General features: G+C 40.6%; 2 protein-coding genes across 5 annotated transcripts in view; one reads left to right on the top strand and one right to left on the bottom strand.

Annotated features, from left to right (window-relative positions):
- TMEM255A (transmembrane protein 255A) overlaps positions 1–3991 on the top strand; it is a 50878-nt gene extending 46887 nt beyond the window's left edge. For all 3 annotated transcript variants that reach the window (XM_066357049.1, XM_066357048.1, XM_066357047.1), the window contains one exon: positions 2277–3991. In XM_066357049.1, the coding sequence (XP_066213146.1) occupies positions 2277–2435 (159 nt within the window). In that variant the 3' untranslated portion in view covers positions 2436–3991. The remainder of the gene's footprint in view (positions 1–2276) is intronic.
- Positions 3992–5369: 1378 nt separating this feature from the next.
- On the bottom strand, positions 5370–18355 carry ZBTB33 (zinc finger and BTB domain containing 33). Of its 2 annotated transcripts, XM_066357622.1 has the most exons (3): positions 18218–18355; positions 12945–13516; positions 5371–10338 (listed from the first exon to the last, which is right to left on the bottom strand). In XM_066357622.1, exon 3 carries the CDS (start codon positions 10334–10336, stop codon positions 8318–8320), a length of 2019 nt encoding a protein of 672 aa, XP_066213719.1. In that variant the 5' UTR covers positions 10337–10338; positions 12945–13516; positions 18218–18355; the 3' UTR covers positions 5371–8317. The 2 variants fall into 2 exon arrangements, with proteins under 2 accessions (XP_066213720.1, XP_066213719.1); XM_066357623.1 differs by lacking the exons at positions 12945–13516; positions 18218–18355 and adding an exon at positions 12713–12910 and having other exon boundaries at positions 5370–10338.
- Between the last annotated feature and the right edge of the window lie 14 nt (positions 18356–18369).

The raw sequence follows: 18369 nt of genomic DNA, 5'->3' as shown, positions 1-18369 counted from the left end.
AAACCAAAGGCTGTTGCACCATCGCCTTTTATTATCAAAGTGTACAAACTGCCACCCACAGCAGCTGCTGCCCACAGAAGCCTTTAAAATGCTTCTCAAGCCAGACTGCCTTTAGCTCCACTGTAGGCAACTCGCCCCTCCCTTCTGTGGCTGGGAACACATAAAATGGCCTCCGGATTCTCACCATCCTGGAGTGGGATTTAAAAAGGGCAGAGTACCACACCCCCAGCACAGAGGTGGGGATTTGCTCTTCTCTCCACTTAAGAGAACAGAGTCTTAGTTGAAGAAAGCAGCAAAAGAGGAGGGAGCGAGAGAAGGAAAAAGAGTTCAGAGGTGTGGAGTAGAAAACTAGGAAATCATGATACTGATGTGTTAAGAATGTGTATTTTCTTGGAGGGAGGAGAAAAATTGAAATTTTATAAAGCAGGGGTCGGGAACCTTTTTGGCTGAGAGAGCCATGAACGCCACACATTTTAAAATGTAATTCCATGAGAGCCATACAACGACCCGTGTACGTTATGCATTATCCAATAAAAATTTGTTGTTGTCCCAGAGGACAGCTGTGATTGGCTCCAGCCACCCGCAACCATGAACATGAGGAAATGAATGGATTGTAATACATAAGAATGTTTTATATGTTTAACATTTTTTTATTAAAGATTTGTCTGCAAGCCAGATGCAGCCATCAAAAGAGCCACATCTGGCTCACGAGTCATAGGTTCCCGACCCCTGTTATAAAGGAATCTAGCTTGTCTTGAGTCCACTGCCTCAAGTTTTGCCTTGAATAGCTCTGCAGGTTGTATAACCCTGTCATTTCTTCATTCAAAATGAAATAGTGGGTGGGGTGGGGGAAGAAGGGGGAAGATTGCAGCTACGGTCTCTTCTCGGTCCTAACAATATGTTGTAAGGAACAGATATTTCAGTGTCTCAATTAAGACCTTGCAACCTGGCCAGTGGACAGGGTTGGGGATGAGGAGAATGAGCCCACTGGTTTCAGGCTCCAGAAACCTCATGTCAAGCCTAGATTGCTCCAGGCCTGAAAAACAAACAAACAAAGAACAACCATATTCAGACCTTGGCCAGCAGAAAAAAGTAAAGGTGTGACCTCCCCAAACAGTACTTGAATTGTTGAGAAATGTTTGGTGTAAGTGGGCCTTTTTTTTTTTTTTTTTTTAATATACTCGTTCCTCCTAGAGTTGAGACACAACAGAAAATTGCCACCCGCCAGCCCTGTTTGTTGGCTAATGTTCATTCCCTTTTCTGAAGAACCTAAAACTGGCCTCTTATCTCTTGCCATCCCTCCAGCCCCCCCTCCAGCCCTCGGTCCTCAGCCATGCTCCACCATTGGAGCAAGGCACCGGTCCCCATGAGGTGTGACCATATTCTCTGAAAGCAGATATCATTTTAAAAAAAAAACATGCCGAGTTCAACGTATATACTCCTGAGGTTGCTCATTTGACATTTACTGAGTACCTACTACTTGCCAAGCTCTGTTCTGAGCTCTAGGAAATACAGCAATGAACAAAACAGGCCATCTCTCCTTGAGCAGAAAAATCATTAGGGTCTGTCGTGTATGTGAACTGCAGAAAGAGAGGTGCCAAATGACTCTTGACATGCCAGTTCACTGGGTATTTCTTAAATCCAAATCTGTACTCTTCTCAAAGACCACCAAAGCCAACACAAAATTGAATACTCTGTTTCTGCAACCTGATTGGTCCTCCTTCTTAGCCATGCCTTTATTGTTTGCTCTCCAACCTACCTTGCCCTTGGGGTCGGGCCCAGTTAATACGAATTCAAAATTGTTGGACTTACATTATGACTCCAGATCCAAGAAAGCCACTTAACCTCTGACCCTAGTGTTTGTTCTGTCTGGTTTATGAGATGAGATCGGTGACATTCCTGTAGCACTTTCCCAGGTATTAATGACATAACCTCAAATGTTCTTAAGGCCCAACTACCTTTTTGAAGACTAGCTGGGATACTATTGCCATAGCTCAGGGAGAGGTATATCAGTGTTGAGTTATAAACATGGTAAAGGGGTTCAAAGGGAGGGGTAGGAGTCTGAGATATCTCTGGGTGGGTTTCTCAAGACTGAGAGATTGAGAGAAAGTGGGACCAATCCAGTTTCATGGCCTTCATTAACTTTGTGAGGTTTTAGGAGCCCTTTGTTGTTTCAAAAAGAAATAAACTTGGTCTATATTCATTTTTAAATAATGGCTGACTTTGGAGAATTGCAACCTCACTGCTCAAACTGATGTTTTATTTTCATTACACAGCATTCTGGTGTCTTCCCACCGTCCCCTCCCTCTGGACTTTCCGATGAGCCCCAGTCGACCTCTCCTTCGCCCAGCTACATGTGGTCCTCCAGCGCACCACCCCGTTACTCTCCACCCTACTATCCACCTTTTGAAAAGCCACCACCTTACAGCCCCTAAAGAGGAGTGCCTGCTGGCTATTGGGATTATTGTGGCTTTTGTATTTCTGCTTTAGTGGAAGTGAGTAGGGTACACAATTTAAAATGTGATTCTTATGCATAGCTTCAAGTTTTACAACAGCCTGCCAGGCTAGGGAAACACAAGAATGAAGCGTGTTCGTGATCAGTGTCGAGCGGGGGTGGCTAGAGTAAACCTAGGACTTCCAAAAACAGTGCACATGCTCAAAGCAAGGCTGGGGAGTCAGCCCAGCAGGAAGCTTGTCACGTTTGGACCTGCATTACCCTATGGCTCTGCCTCTGCATTCAGCAGAAGTATGGCTGCCATCTGTTTCATTGTGTAAACCGAGTATTGTCCTCAGGCCCTTGGCAGACTGCCACCTTAGCACCTCGGTTGAAGATCCTGGCTTGTAGGCCCTATCTTTTCCTGCCACTAGTCAGCTCCTAAGGAAAGTTTCCCAGATGATGGGGCTGCACAGTAGTTCCAATACAGAGAGTTCTGACTAGGATTTTGTTTGCTTGTGTCTGGATGTTGGAAAACGCCACCCATCTCTCTTACTCCTTCCTTCTCTGAGTGTTGTAAAAATGGCTGTCGTGATCATTCAGCTCAGCTTTTGTCATTGGTACCTCCCAAAGGGAAAAGTGCAATATTCCCTCAAGTAGTGGGAAACAGGGTTGATTGTTCCAGGAGCACTGAAATACATAGAGAGCAACATACAGATGTTTTAAGCAGGTCTGTTATACATCTGACAACTTAGGAGACAGTGGTTCTGCTACATGTAGTTGTATTGCAAAACACATTTGCTACAGATGTAAATCTTATGGTTCAAATTCTGAGTTAAAAATGCTACATTAGGTTCTTGGGTTGTGACATGAATTGTTACTAATCTTCGTGACTATTTAACCTTTAAATATTGTGCTTTAACCTCTGCAAACCGCACGTATCTTGCAGCCTACCCCAAAAGAATCATGTGTTTTAACGCCACTGCTGTTACTGGTCCCTCTTTCTGTTGAGACCAATCATGACAGTGTTCAACATAATGAAAGTGTCACCAAGCCGCTTTAAATCTGCAAAACCTCAAATGTAGCCAACATGACAAATTCTTAGGTGTTATTGTAGGTTTAAAATCCATCTGGCACATTGTGGAAGGTATTTGTACAGTTCTTTTAATTAGACATTAGCTTTAAACCATCAACCTGATGGATTTAACACTTCACTTCAAAATGAACACTTTCACTGCAAACCTATGTTAACCTGAGGATTGATTTCAAGATTGGTAATCCTACACTTGATTATGTAAAAATACAGGGTCTATAGGAGGGTACCGAATTAGACAGTTCTGCAAACAGAACACAGACTGGAGACTTTTCCGGCCAATTTTGCTACCTCCTAACTTGATGGAGTAGAGGTAGCAGGCCAATGCCGGTGCTCCCATCTACCTTGTAGACATCCAGCCATCAAGAATGATCAAGGCACAGCAAGTGCACTCACGGATCACAGTAAATGTTTGCAAGACATTCGGTTTCACTTTCGGCATCATGAATGATGTCTCACCCAGACTTCAAATCTGAAAAACTATTATCTTTTTGTCATATAAAATTACTATTATTTTCTAAGGTTCTGAGCATATTAAAATTCTATTGGATTTCAAAAAGGGACTAATAACCAATTGACTTATAATCAAATACCAATTTGTAATACTCAATGAAGTATCTTGCCGTTTACACTTTACCTTTTGCTTTAGTGAATGTGTATTTGATTTTGTAAAAGGCACCATTACACAGTATATCCTACATTTATCACATTTCTTAGTGTTAAGATTCTGACTCATTTCTATGTATTTTTCTTACTTTACAAAGTAACTTGAAACAGTACAGATTTTGTAACACTTAATTTGAGTAGCTTTTTTTATTACATTGAATTATATGAAGTGCATGTTACCTTCGAAAATTAATATTTGCTGCTTTCCTCTTTTGCAAAACATTCGCTGTAATGAAGGAATTTGTACTTCCAGTATGTACCTTGACTGCATTTTGTAGTATTTACTGCTTTATTCCTCATTCTGCTTTAAAGTATTGAACTAGGCATGAGAAATTAAAATAGTAATCCAGAACCTATATAAACTAGACGTTGCTTAAAATCTTTATCACTGCCATGTTGGAAACTCAGACTGCTTTTGTGATATTTCAAATTAATAAACTATCCTCTTCCTTAACCACTTACATATGTCCTCGTGGAATCTACAAGTGTCATAAATGCTCTAAAGCAGTGATTTTCAAGCAGTGTGCCATAAAAAAGTTTTAAACGTGCACTACCTATTTACTTAGGGGCACTGAGCTCTTTTCCCTTACACTGTCAAATTAAAAAAATGACAATAGCCTGATGTGTGGTGGAGCAATGGATCAAGCATCGACCTGAAACGCTGAGGTCACCGGTTCGAAACCCTGGGCTTGCCGGTCAAGGCACATATGGGAGTTGATGCTTCCTGCTCCTCCACCCTTTTCTCTCTCTTAAAAACAAATAAATAAAAATATAAAAAAGCAAACAAACAGAAAAATAAATGACAACAGCCAACACAATAGCCATTGTTGTGAATGAATCAAAATTATACTTATTTTTTTGTCAGATTGGCAAAGAAAAAGGTGTTGTTGTTTTTTTTGGTGTGCCACAGAAGTCTAGTAATTAGTTTATCTGGGCCCTTAGAGGACAAAGATTGAGAATTGCTGCTCTACAATGACTTGACAGCAGATAACCACTCTTGACATTAGGGTTCGAGACACATTAGGCATGCAAATAACCAACATCTAAAACCTAATGGAAAATTCTGTCACGCTGTCATCAGAACTATACAGCAGCTCCAATCAATCTCCTGCTACAAACATTAAAAAACAACAGAATATAAATGTCTATATAATTTCCAAAACATAATCTTATAAAAAATGCACTCAAGAATCAGAAATAAAACACTTTATTTTTGTCATATGAAGCTCTACGAACTAATATCAGGTAACAGCTAATGAAGAGTAGAACTTAAAAAGTCTTGACAGGGAAGATTGTACAAGTATGAATATTACAGCATTAGGTGGACATGAACAAGGTTTCATATGCTTGATAGAGGTGAGGAAGCCAGTACTATTGAATTAGCAATTCTTTAGAATATGCATGCCTTGACCATATAAAATTCCTTGGATCGTTTTTTTTTACCATTTCTTTATCTTTTTGGTACAATAGGAAAAATGCAGCGTCAACTGCTTATAGTAGTTGCATGTGGGGAATCATTACCACTAAAATGACAATGACCATTTAAAATATACTTTAAGGTGAATCTTGCAATATTGCTATGGCATTTTAAAATCGTTGCTTAGTTTGAGCAGTCTCACTTTCTGTCATCTCTTTGAACAAATTGCTATTTCAAACAGTTCCTACACAGAATATTTACAGGTATTTATCACAGGAGCAGATGTAAAGCCAACCTGAAAGAAAATAGCCAGAAAACTAAGTATAAACTAAGAAAACTCTATGAGAACTTTTAAACAGTGTCCTGCTGCAGATTTCCAACCCAATAAATACCAGGAGTATAGGGTGCTAACCCCAAAGGAATATTCGACATGAATTCCAAACTATGAATATAGAAACTTCTAGAAAAACTGAAGACTCTGACATACATGCACGTAGAGTCTTCTGGCAAAAATACCATTAAATTTTCCAGTTTTCCTCTTCCCCAAAAACTCCAGAAGATATGTTCAGTAGGCACAATTTAAATTTTATACTCAGAATTTACATAATGCACAGCAGCAGCAAATTATTATATCCATACTACTCAGAATGGATAGTTTTCCGTTATAGAATTCCTGATTTGTCATAAAGCCTTGTGGAAACGACCAAGTTTTAAGATGACAAACTAATTTACCTAGCAGTTAAGTTGGAAAGGTCTGGAAGCTCTGCTGGCAGCGGTATCACTCACATTTGTAGAAGTAATTATGTCTAACTGGTAAAATAGCGTTAATGAAACTGAAAATTTCCACTGAAAATATTTCTGAATATACCCTATAGCCAAAGAATAATGCTATCAATATCTAACAGAAAGGAAACAGATACTATGAGGCCAGAGATCACCAAGTCTTAAATTATAAGGTAATTTAAGATTTCCAAGGTTTACAAAATGGTTTTTCAAGGTCTAGACTCACAGAAGACAGTTGCACGTCATTCTCGTCATCAGTAAGCAAAGGATTATTTTCCCTTCTCCTTTTATTACTGCAAATACTGATGCCTGATACCCTCAGCTACCAACTTAAACACTGAAACCATTATCTTCAAATCTAGCTTACTGTCAGAATAATGATGTATACATGAGAAATTACGATTAAAGCTTTAAGTTCAAATTAAAGAAAGACTATTTTTTAAAATACATGGTTAAGGAGAAAAAAATATCTATGTTGAATTAAGAAATACTTAAGCAAAGTTACACATGACTAATAACTATGCACAACAATCTTTTTCAGTATCTATTAATTTTTTTCCTTTGCAAAGTCATTTACAGAAGAAGTTCAACAAGTTAATCCTGTTATAAATGCTAGGCTATACTTTCCAAACTGCTTCCTTTTCGTTCTAGCACTTCAATAAGTTTTTACTCTGTTTTCTAAGTGTTTAAATATGTCTTTTAAGAGGAAGAAAGGTGGTATTTACTGTTCTTAAGATAAATGGGAACCAACAAGCCTATATTACATTCCATATACAGTTTCTGATTGCTCTAATATTGCAGCAATTTGCAGATGGAATGGAACTTATTTTAGAAGGGGTAAAAACCAAAAAGGTCTGGCTGAAAGGAAAACACTAAATCATGGATTCAGCTATTTCAATGAAAACTTCCTATTTAGAGATTCTAATATGAACATTGAAAAATATATGCCAGGAGCCTCCCACCCAAAAGATGTAGGAGTCTCATTTCTGGAATCTATCATGTATAAAGATCTAGACAGAATTCAAGATTTATTTTGGTGGCTTACAGATTCGAAATTTGAAAAATTTCATGGGACAAATTTTTAACCATAACCAGCAAAAAGGCAATCTCCATTCATTTCCACTCTCAGTCTCTATCATGTTAGAGCAAAAATGTTTTTTAACAAACACAACAGAACTTTTTACATCTCCTCCTGTCTGCATTACGGAGATATTTTTGCCCTCAGAGACCACACAGCAAAGGTATAATATATATATATATATATATACACTAGTCCCAGCCACCAAAGTCTTCCACACTGTAACAATAAAAGCAAGATTTAATTCTAATCAGCTAAAACTAATTCTTTTGATGAGACTTGTCTTCATGGCACTTTCATGGGGGGGGGGAGGCAAGAGGTTGATATTCATTTGGACTAGCAGAATACTCAACCATGTGGAGTCTTATTTTAAAATTTATCAGAACAACTTTATAAGTTCTTGCTTACTTTTTTATGCCATATATAAGACAAACACACATTTATAGTCTCAATAGTAAGAAAATTGAGAATTCAGCAGTAAAGTGCTAACACGGAAGGGGAAAGTTTAAGATATACTAGGGTATGCTAATAACTCCAGTTATTTTCAAACAACATTCATACTGCTTCAAATTCTATTCAGGAAACTATCTCTCCAAGCTTTTTTTTTTTTTTTTTTTGCCTCTTAAATGAGCTGAAAGCTAACTATATAAACAGATACTTGGGGGAGGGGACTTCTCAATATCTACTTAAACTTTCAGAATAATTTGCTTCTAAAAATTATCAACATATAATCCAACTAAACTACCTGCAGATGACATAGCAGATCAAATTTCTTAATTTGTTCTATAGATCTTCTCAAAGCCCTGCCCCTTAATCCACCCCAAAACTTTGATATTTCAAAGGAGTTCAATAAGATTCTGGTATTATAAATTCAAACTCAGTACTGCCATCTGTTACATTCTGTTTAAAAATGGAATCATTTTCCTGCTGAATAAAAATATCCTCCCAGGTCATTGGCTTGTTCTGAGTAGTGGATGTGGTCCCTACTGGAGGTTCTTTCCCAGCATCAACTTTATACCCAATACCATCATCCTTCATGACAGGCACAGCGCCTGACCTATCAGAGAGGTATGCATATTGTCTGATCTGTAAAGACCTGCACGGATGTAAACGATAAAGCTTCGAGTCTCCGGAAGGATCTTGACTATGAACTGACTTGATGTGTGTCGACATAAATTGATAGTTGATGAAAGTTTTGCCACAGGCCAAACACTGATACCTTCGCTCTCCTGTGTGATGAATTTCATGCTTTGTGCGATATTCTGCAAGAGGAAATACTTTCTCACAGTAACGGCAAGGATACTTCTTTTCCCAAGAATGAATGTTAAAATGTCTCCGCAAGCTGGTCAGACAGACATATGACCTTTTGCACACAATACAGATATAATAGACCCTTCCATCTACTATTAACTCATAGTGATCATCATGTTTGACTTTCATACGTTTGTTTGCCGTCTCACTGCTAGACGTTTTTGGTATCTCATTCTCAAGTTTGGCCTCCCCCTCATCAGGGTCATCTTTGACAGGGATCACTATGTCATACGTATCTTCACCGATATTTGCATAAACCTTGCAACCCGTCGATAAGCCTTCAATTTCAGTAGCTGTATCTAAAGTAATGATCTTCTGACCCTCCATTAGATGTTTTGATTCTAAACCTGGATCACTAGTGTTTCTAGTAATTATATCTGAAACCTTTAAAGAATTGGACAGTGGCTCTTGCAGAAGTGTAGGCATCTGCATCTTCTGTATCAGTGATCCATCAAAAGTAGTATTTGGGGGAATATCAGCCTGTGGGACCAAAGATGTATTACTGACAGCCGAATCTGGACTGGAGCTAATAGTGTCATCATCATCATCTATAATTTCCTCCTCCTCCTCTTCATTGGCTTTGTTTCCTGTTAAAACAGCACTGTTTGGGGTCTGCTGATTCTGCACAAGTAAATTGATTGAAGGAGACATATGATTTGGAAGTGAAGGACTGACATTTGGTGGCGTAGTAAGTGGTGTCTGATTTAACAAAATAATGTTAGGAGTCAGATGTGTTAGGGCCGAAGATACCAGCAATTTTTCACTTCCTTGTGTTTGGCTCAGAGTTGCCTGATTCACAGGAGTAGGAAGTTTCTGAGTAGGTGTGACATTTGTTAAAGGGGGAGAGTTACTGCTGGCACAAGGTGTGACATCTGAAATAGCAACAGAGCCTGGGTTAGGCTGGACCTGTGTCACTGCACTGGTACTTGGCAAAGTCTCCTTTGCAGGCAGAATCTCAGAACAGAAAATGACGTCATCATCATCATCATCTGAATCAGTAACAATGATCTTTTTTGTCTCACAATCTTCAGCAGATAAGGAAAAAGACTTTGTTATAATAGGCATTACAGTGGCCCCATTATCTTGGGCTTCGTCTTTTGATTTTTGTATTTCAAGGTTCTTGTCACTAGAACCAGGAGGTAAGGCTTCTGCATCACCATCCTGAGCTGTACCTGAGATGCTTTTAACCTGTGACAATGGGACACCAAGCTCTGCTATAAATTTAACTCCTAACAACTGCCCTGATTTAATTAACTCATCAAGTAAATCCGATCTAACACGAACAATTTTAGAACTATAGATATAATTGAGAATTTCAGCAAAGATCTCTGCTCTTATGAAGCTCAGTTCAACAACTTGCCCGGCACCTAAGAAGAGCTGATGGAAGTAAGTACTAGAGGCAGAAAGAATATTCCTGTGGGCCCGGAATTTTCGGTCTTCCACAATAACAGTAACATCACAGAAGAGTCCATGGCCACGTTGCTCATTCAAGGAGTTCAGCAGACTGCCAGAATATTGAATGTCTGTAGCAGAAATCAGTTTTCGACTCTCCATGCCTACAAGAGAAAGGGAGGAGGAGGGGATGAAAGAAGATTAGGAAAGAAAAACAAAGGAACTTTATCACTCAGAATTATAGCTACAGCACAAATAGTTTGTTTCAAGTTTTAACCGAAGTGTGGAATAATTTTTTGGCTTCTATATAAATTTTCATATGGGATGGGTTTTGAACCATGTGTCAAATCTCATGACTGCCCCCTGAGAAGAGACAAAGAAGTTTTAAACTGATCTACACATGAGAACAGTAGTTTCTTCCTTTGAATCTCAATATATGCATCACCACTAAGCAATTTTTAAAGATTACAATCAATTTACTTAGCTCCAATTTTGGATTTTCTCCTCAAGAAGAGTTCATTTTTAGCTGTCTTAAAACCTTTTTAAAAAGAGAGAGGAAGGGAAGGAGGGGGAAGAGACGAGAAGAGAGTGAGAAGCATCAACTCACAGTTACTTCACGTTAGTTGTCTATTGATTGCTTCTCCTACGTTCCTTGACCGGGGGCTAATGCCAGCGACCATGGGCTTCAAGCCAGTGACTTTTGGCCTCAAACCTGCAACCTTGAGACTGTGTTGACCCTCAGTGCCCTAGGTCGATGCTTTATCCACTGTACCACCACTGGTCAAGTTGTCTTAAAATTTTCTAAAGAAAAATCTTTATCATGACCATATAAAAGTTATTTCACTTGTAAATGAATTATTTAAATGTCAGAAAAGCCTGGTGTTTGCAATTCTGAGTCTGAAATTTTATATATTCTTTCCAAATTTTAACTTACTTTTAAGAACATATTCAAAAGTTATTCCTTGCAGCAAATGACTTAATCAGCATTTATAAGCACTGACAATTATTACCCCTAACCTTACCATTTTTCTTGTTATTTAAATTGCAATGCCTCAACAGGATAAAGCATTAAACACCTTTCTTTATCCCCTTTCTCCTTCCCCTCACCTCTCTACTCTTACAATCTCCAGAGGTGTAATGTTAGAGTGCCAAATGAAGTCCATAGATGCTACTGTAAAAAATCAAAACAAAGGAAAAGGAAATGTTTACCATTTCTTAATGCTTATTTGCATGAAAATATTTTGTTGGTAAAGAATTATATGCATTGGTGTGAGAACTTTTTCCACATAAAATGAGTTAGTGAAAATGAAAACAAACTTACTGAAACAGAACAGACAATACTCTAGAAAAACTGGGAGGGGGGTTCAGTAAATAGCATTGCTGTGTACCAACCCCCAACATTTTTTTTGCACTTCTCAATAGACACTGCCAAGTAATGATGATGTCGGGTTGTTAAAATATACATATACCTCTAAATAAATTAGCTGATAAGTACTTTTGGTAAAGAAACACGTTTATTGCTAATATTCTTCCCCTTTAGAGTTACTAAGATAGTACCAATGTTACAGTGCTTAAGTTATATACACGTGGAAGGCAAGACATCTCAAATATTAATATTTTAAAATTATAACTTAAATACAAAGGGTAGGTGAAAAGTCTAGAAAGCAAGGATTGAAATCATCAGTAATAAGGCATTGCTCGTAAACGGTAGCAAGGAATTCCAGGTTACTATAAAGGCATTCATCAGAAAGGGTGACCTTTGGACAGCAAGCCAGCAATCAGGGCTTCCGGAGTAGGGGGATTTCGAAAGAAGTCACTTTTCAGTGGCTACATGGGATTTCTGAATATGATCCCACAATTTTTGTCATTTGAAAATGGGTTTTTTCAATGGAGGAATTGCATTCAAGGGACGTGTCCCGGTGACACTGGGACTTGGCTTCATTTACTTTAGGTTTCTTCCTCCTCCCCGTTAGGGTGGGCCCAGGAACAGCACAAATCAGTCCGAAGCCACCCCAAGATCTGCGACCCGCCTGTGGAAAAGCCATTCCGCACCGCGGGGAGAGGAATCCTTGATCGGGGCAGGAGATGCCGGGAAAGCAAGAAACGCCAACCGCGAGGGAGTGAAACAACCCGACACGCGGCTCCCTGCGCCGGCGGAGCCCCATCTTCCTTCCTCCACCCCCTCCTCCCTATTTGCGCCCGGCCGGCTGCAACCGAGGTTTTTAACCCCAATTCACCCGAAAGGCAGCTTCTTGCAAACATAGGTAGGAGCAGCAGAGCGAGGGCGGGGGTAACAAGGCGAGCTGGGGAAAGTAGAAGGTGGCAAAGGAGAGCGTGGGGGTGCTGGGAGGGGAAGAGGCCAAGCAGGCGGCATTGTTATGCCCTGGACGGGGACGGAAGGGGAGGATGGGCCCAGCAGCAAGGCTCTAAATCAAAGGAGGGACGGCGAGGAGATAAAGAGGCACCGAGAGGCAGGCAGAGGGGCGAGGAAAAAGCCCAGAAGGTCTCCGGGGCGGGCTCCCTGCGCTCCGGGCCTACCCGGGGCACCGGCAGCTCCCGAGCCCCTGACGCCGACGGGAACCGCGCCGCGGCCTTCCCGGCCCGTCCCCTCCTTCACTCCCGGGCCCACACAAAGAAAGGGCCGGAGGAGCGAAGGCTCCGACTCGGCCGCTTCCTGGTTCAAGTGAGGAGAACGCAGACGCAGGCGCGGCCCAGGGACGGAGGAAGCAGCGCGCCCGCCGCCCCTCCCGGTTCCCGGCCCGGTCCTCACCTGCTTCCCGGCGCCGCCGCTTCTCCTGGTCGGGCCGCGCCGAAGGGTGGGAGTCCTCTAACAGCCAGAGGCCGGACCCCGCGGCGATTCGGCTCCTTCTTTAAACGTCGCTCCAGTCTTGGGCGACGTCGACGCGGCTGCCGCCTCCTGCCGCCACCGCTGCAACCGCTGCCCCACGCCGCCGACAGAGGGCACAGCGCCGAGAAGAAGCGCTGAAGTCGAACGCGCCCTCCGCTGCCGAGCGCACTTCGGGTCTTTCCGGAAGGGCCCCAGCTCTAGGCGGGCCCGCTTTGGCTCCGCCCTCCGGCCTTCGGCTCCTTCCGTCAGGGGGCGGAGGAAGACTGGGAAGCTCTTGAAATGTTTGGCCCTTTCCGGAGGGCGAAAGGGTGGGAAAAAGGGAATAAGGCAGTCACAAGCGGCGGGGATGCAGGGACGCTAGATGCTTTCATCTAAATTCAGTATAAGCACCCAGGGCATAAAAACTTTGACGATCTGGATTTCATCTCTTGTCCAACTTTGAGATTGCTCTATTAGCCCGTCTCTTAGATGATAAACCACCTTTGAAACAGAATCTGAATAAATGAAGTCAAATAGATTTTGTCAATTTATAATTCAATATCCAGGATAACAAGAACACCATTACAGTAACTATTTTTAAGAAATAAATCTAGTGTCTGGACCAGCACTATCTTCTAAATTGACTATTAAATAATGCAGTACGATGTTAATTCCTTCATTTCAACTATAGTCTACTGACCACCCTGTATAATCTGTAATAAATCTTATGCTAGGTTCTGTGGAATACAAAAATGAATAAGCCAAGGTCTCTACTTTTTTAAAGGGCTCAGTAGATAGACACCCACATATGGACAAAAGTGGTGTAGAACACAGTTCACAAACTGAATGTTAACATTTGAGCTATATCTTGAATGATGAATAATATTAATACTTGCATTGTTAATATATGATTTTTATTTCCATAGCATTTCCTCCTCAAGGGGCTGTAGTGTCAGACCCATAGTAGGTGTTCAATAATTGTTTAGTGAATAAGGGAATGAGTTGTAATTTTTAAGAAATCCTTTGATAATACACTTCCGACTGAGTACCACGGTGAATGAAGCAACAGGATTGGTGTTTGGAGAGCAAAATATTTCCCTTTAGGTTGGTTAATGATCATATTCAACTAAGGAACCAAAACAGTAGTTTTTTTTTCTGACAGTGAAGGGACTCCTGGGTATCCTTTTCTTTTGAAAAAATATGTAGAAGTTAGTATTGCATCAGTTTCCAAAAACTTGAATTTGTGCCTGTTTCCTTTCAGGTAGAATCCCTGTGCTTCTTTCCTACAAAAACCTTAATGTCCATCAGGAGAAAAAGAGATCTAACTATATCTCATTTTCTTCAACATGAAATCAGACAAGGCTATCATCATCTATCCATTCCCAATCTATTTTACATTCTCAATATAACCACATAATAAAACATCAAAGTATTATAATATGGTTATATTCTCACATGGAAATAAATTCATATGATATCCCTTACTTTCTTCTCCAAGATTTTATACTGTGGGAAAACAAACTTTATTGGAATTATTGCATCTATGGTTTTTAAAATTAGGATTTAAAATTATGAAAGTTTCATTGTTTAATATAAACACATTTCATGGGAAATAGGAGTGTGCTGTTATAAAGAAACTAAAGCAGATAGTAGCATTTTCCTGACCACTGAGTACTAAACAAAACTAGTTAGCAGATTAATGACCATTTTTTGAGTCATCCTCCCCTAAAGTTTAGTTGCAATATATGCATGCGTGCGCGCGCACACACACACACACACATATAGTGGTGGGAGTCAAATAATTTAACAGCTGGTTCTCTGCTTTAATGACCATTTTAAGTATAAAAAACTATATACCGAAAGGTAGTTTATTATAGTCTCATGCATTTAATACTTAAATAAGAACAATAAAAGAGCTACACAAAACTAGATTGTTCAAGTTTTAAAACATTAATGAAAAAATATTAAATAATGCCTGACAAAAAAAAAAACCCAATAAAATTGTTATTTAAGATAATTTTCATATTGCTTCTCACTTGCAATTATTTTCACCTATGGACAGAATGAATATTAATTACTACGGGCGATTAGAATACACTGTTGTGCAGATGGACGTTAAAAAAGAGTAAGGAGCCTGACCTGTGGTGGCGCAGTGGATAAAGCATCGACCTGGAATGCTGAGGTCGCCGGTTCAAAACCCTGGGCTTGCCTGGTCAAGGCACATATGGGAGTTAATACTTCCTGCTCCTCCCTCCCCCTTCTCTCTCTCTCTCTCTCCTCTCTAAAAATTAATAAAAAAAAATTAAAAAAAGAGTAAGAAATGGAAGTTTGTGATTTCCACATTGGAAGGCTGCCCAGGCACCCACGTTAGAGAGAACCCTGATTACAAGTGCCATTTTAACCGGTTCGCCAAACTAAAAAAATAAAATAAAAATTAGGTATCAGTTCTCCCAAAATGCTGCAAACTGGCTGAATCCCACCACTGTGTGTGTGTGTGTAAATAGGACTAAGTACATCTTTTTAAAGAGAACTTTAAATTTTATTTTTCAATTATAGTTTATATTTAATATTATTTTGTATTGGTTTCAAGGATACAGCATAAAGAACAGGCAATCACATACTTCATATAGTATTCCCTCTGATATTTCTGGTACCCACCTGACACCATACATAGTTATAGCAATATTACTGACTGTATTCCCTATGCTGTACTTTATATCCTGTGACTTTTTTTTTTTTTATTTTAGTGAAAGGAGGGGAGGCAGAGGCAGAATCCTGCATGTGCCTGGACTGGGATCCACTGGCTAAACCACTAGGAGGTGATGCTCTGCCCATCTGGGGCCCTTGCTCTGTTGCAACTGGAGCCATTTTTTAGTGCCTGAGGCAGAGGTCATAGAGCCATCCTCAGTGCCTGTGGCCAACTTGCTCCAATTGAGCCAGGGCTGCAGGAGGGGAGGAGAAGAGAGAGAGAGAGAGAGAGAGAGAGAGAGAGAACTGAGAGAGAGAGAGGGGTTGAAAAGCAGATGGGCACTTCTCCTGTGTGCCCTGGCCCAAAATCGAACATGGGACATCCACACACTGGAATGACGCTCTACCACTGAGGCAACCGGTGAGGGGCCCGTTACTATTTTATAACTACCAATTTGTACTTCTTAATCCCTTAGTACCCATTCAGTACCCACTCGGTACCAGGCAATATCCTAGGCATTGCTGATACAGTCATCATCAAAGTGAAATCTCAGTCTTCATGATACTTAGATTTTAAAGGAAGAGACATACAATAAACATATGTGTATATATTATATAAATGTATGACATCAGATAGTAATGATCACTATGAAGAAAAATACACAGTGTGAAGGGCTAGAGAATTATAAGGGTGCTGTTGCAGGTATACAGATAGTGTGGTCAGGGACAGCCTCTCTAAAAAGATGATGTATGAGCAGAGAACGGAACAAACTAAGGGAAAGGGCCATGCAAATATCATGCTGCATTATTATTATATGGGACATACTTGTACTAAAACATTATTCATTGTGTATCATAAATTCAAATGTAAGTGGGCCTACTGTATTATTTCTTTTTGTTAAATGTGTCACTAAAACACACTTTGAACTGCTTAGGAAATACTTTAAATACTTTGTGCCTTTTCTTCATATCCCACTTCGATTTTTCTTTTAATCCAAGATAGACTTAAACAATGTGGGGGGGGATCTAGGGGCACTCACCTCCCAGACAGTTAAAAACCCGCGTATAGCCTGACCAAGAGGTGGCACACTAGATAGAAAGCAGGCCTGGGACACAGAGGACCCAGGTTCAAAACCTGAGGTCGCTGGTTTGAGCATGGGCTCACCAGCTTGAGTGTGGGGTCTCTGGCTTGAGCATGGGATTATAGACATGACCCCAAGGTCGCTGTCTTGAGTCTAAAGGTCGCTGGCTTGAGCAAGGGGTCAGTCGCTCTGCTGTATGCCCCACTCAAGACACATATGAGAAAGCAATCAATAAACAACTAAGGTGCCGCAACAAAGAATTGATTCTTCTAATCTCTCTCCCTTCCTGTCTCTCTCACTTAAAAAGAAACAAACAAAAAAAAAAACCACCACACTTATAAATCCCTAATTCAATTTGAACCATTTCTATATACAGGGTGGGGCAAAAGTAGGTTACAACTGTTTGTATGGAAAACAATAAAATAATAAATAATGATACAAGAATAAACTGTGTGCCTGACCTGTGGTGGCGCAGTGGATAAAGCGTCGACCTGGAAATGCTGAGGTCGCCGGTTCAAAACCCTGGGCTTGCCTGGTCAAGGCACATATGGGAGTTGATGCTTCCTGCTCCTCCCCCTTCTTTCTCTCTGTCTCTCTCTGTCTCTCTCTCCCTCCCTCTCTCTCTCTCCTTTCTAAAATGAATAAATAAAATAAAATTAAAAAAAAAAAAAGAATAAACTGTGTTTCACATACTTACAACTGTAAATCTACCTTTGCCCCACCCTGTATTCTAGATCAGTGGTCCCCAACTTTTTTGGGGCCACGGACCGGTTTAATGTCAGAAAATATTTTCACAGACCGGCCTTTAGAGTGGGACGGATAAATGTGTCACGTGACCGAGACCAGCATCAAGAGTGAGTCTTAGACAGATGTAACAGAGGGAATCTGGTCATTTTTTAAAATAAAACATCGTTGAGACTTAAATATAAATGAAACGGAAATAATGTAAGTTATTTATTCTTTCTCTGCGGACTGGTACCAAATGGCCCACGGACTGGTACCAGTCCACGGCCCCGGGGTTGGGGACCACTGTTCTATATTATATATGTACGCACATATTTTATTTATACATACTATTATATTACTCGTACACTTATTATTTATACATATAGACACACACGCATATGACACAGTAAGCTCCCAATAGTAATATGTAACACACGCACGCATACAAAAGCACCTGAAAATCAAGTAGCATTGATTGTGTTATTGGTAGAACCCCTCTGTGAACTCTAACCTGTGATTTTTCACCCTCCCTTCAGTTATTTCAAGTACAAGGCTGACAAAGACATGGTATCCGGGCCAATTTGTACTTGGCGGTCCCGACGCGGAACCGAAAAACTGCCCGGAACTGATTATAACGGTGACTTGTTTACAAGAACACACACACTCCTTTCACGTCGGCTGATGGCCACGTAGGCCTGGGGAAGGGTTTTGCCAACGTACCCGGAACAGTTTCCATGGTTACAGTAGCTTTGGGCGGTTGCTCAGCGGCGGGTTCTGGGAATCAGGCGGTTCCCCAGGCTCAGTAGCCGGTTCCCGGTTTTCAGAGCAATGACGATGGTGCTGGGCGCACGTGGCTGGGGGGGGAGCGCGGC

The sequence above is a fragment of the Saccopteryx leptura genome, chromosome X, assembly GCF_036850995.1.
Source record: "Saccopteryx leptura isolate mSacLep1 chromosome X, mSacLep1_pri_phased_curated, whole genome shotgun sequence".
Lineage (NCBI taxonomy): Eukaryota > Metazoa > Chordata > Mammalia > Chiroptera > Emballonuridae > Saccopteryx > Saccopteryx leptura.
Note: the sequence above shows the minus strand (reverse complement) of the source record. Positions and strands in the feature narration are given on the sequence as shown.

Excerpts from the sequence above, each read along its gene's own strand:
- ZBTB33 (XM_066357622.1), bottom strand. The coding sequence starts at position 10,336 with ATGGAGAGTCGAAAACTGATTTCTGCTACAGACATTCAATATTCTGGC.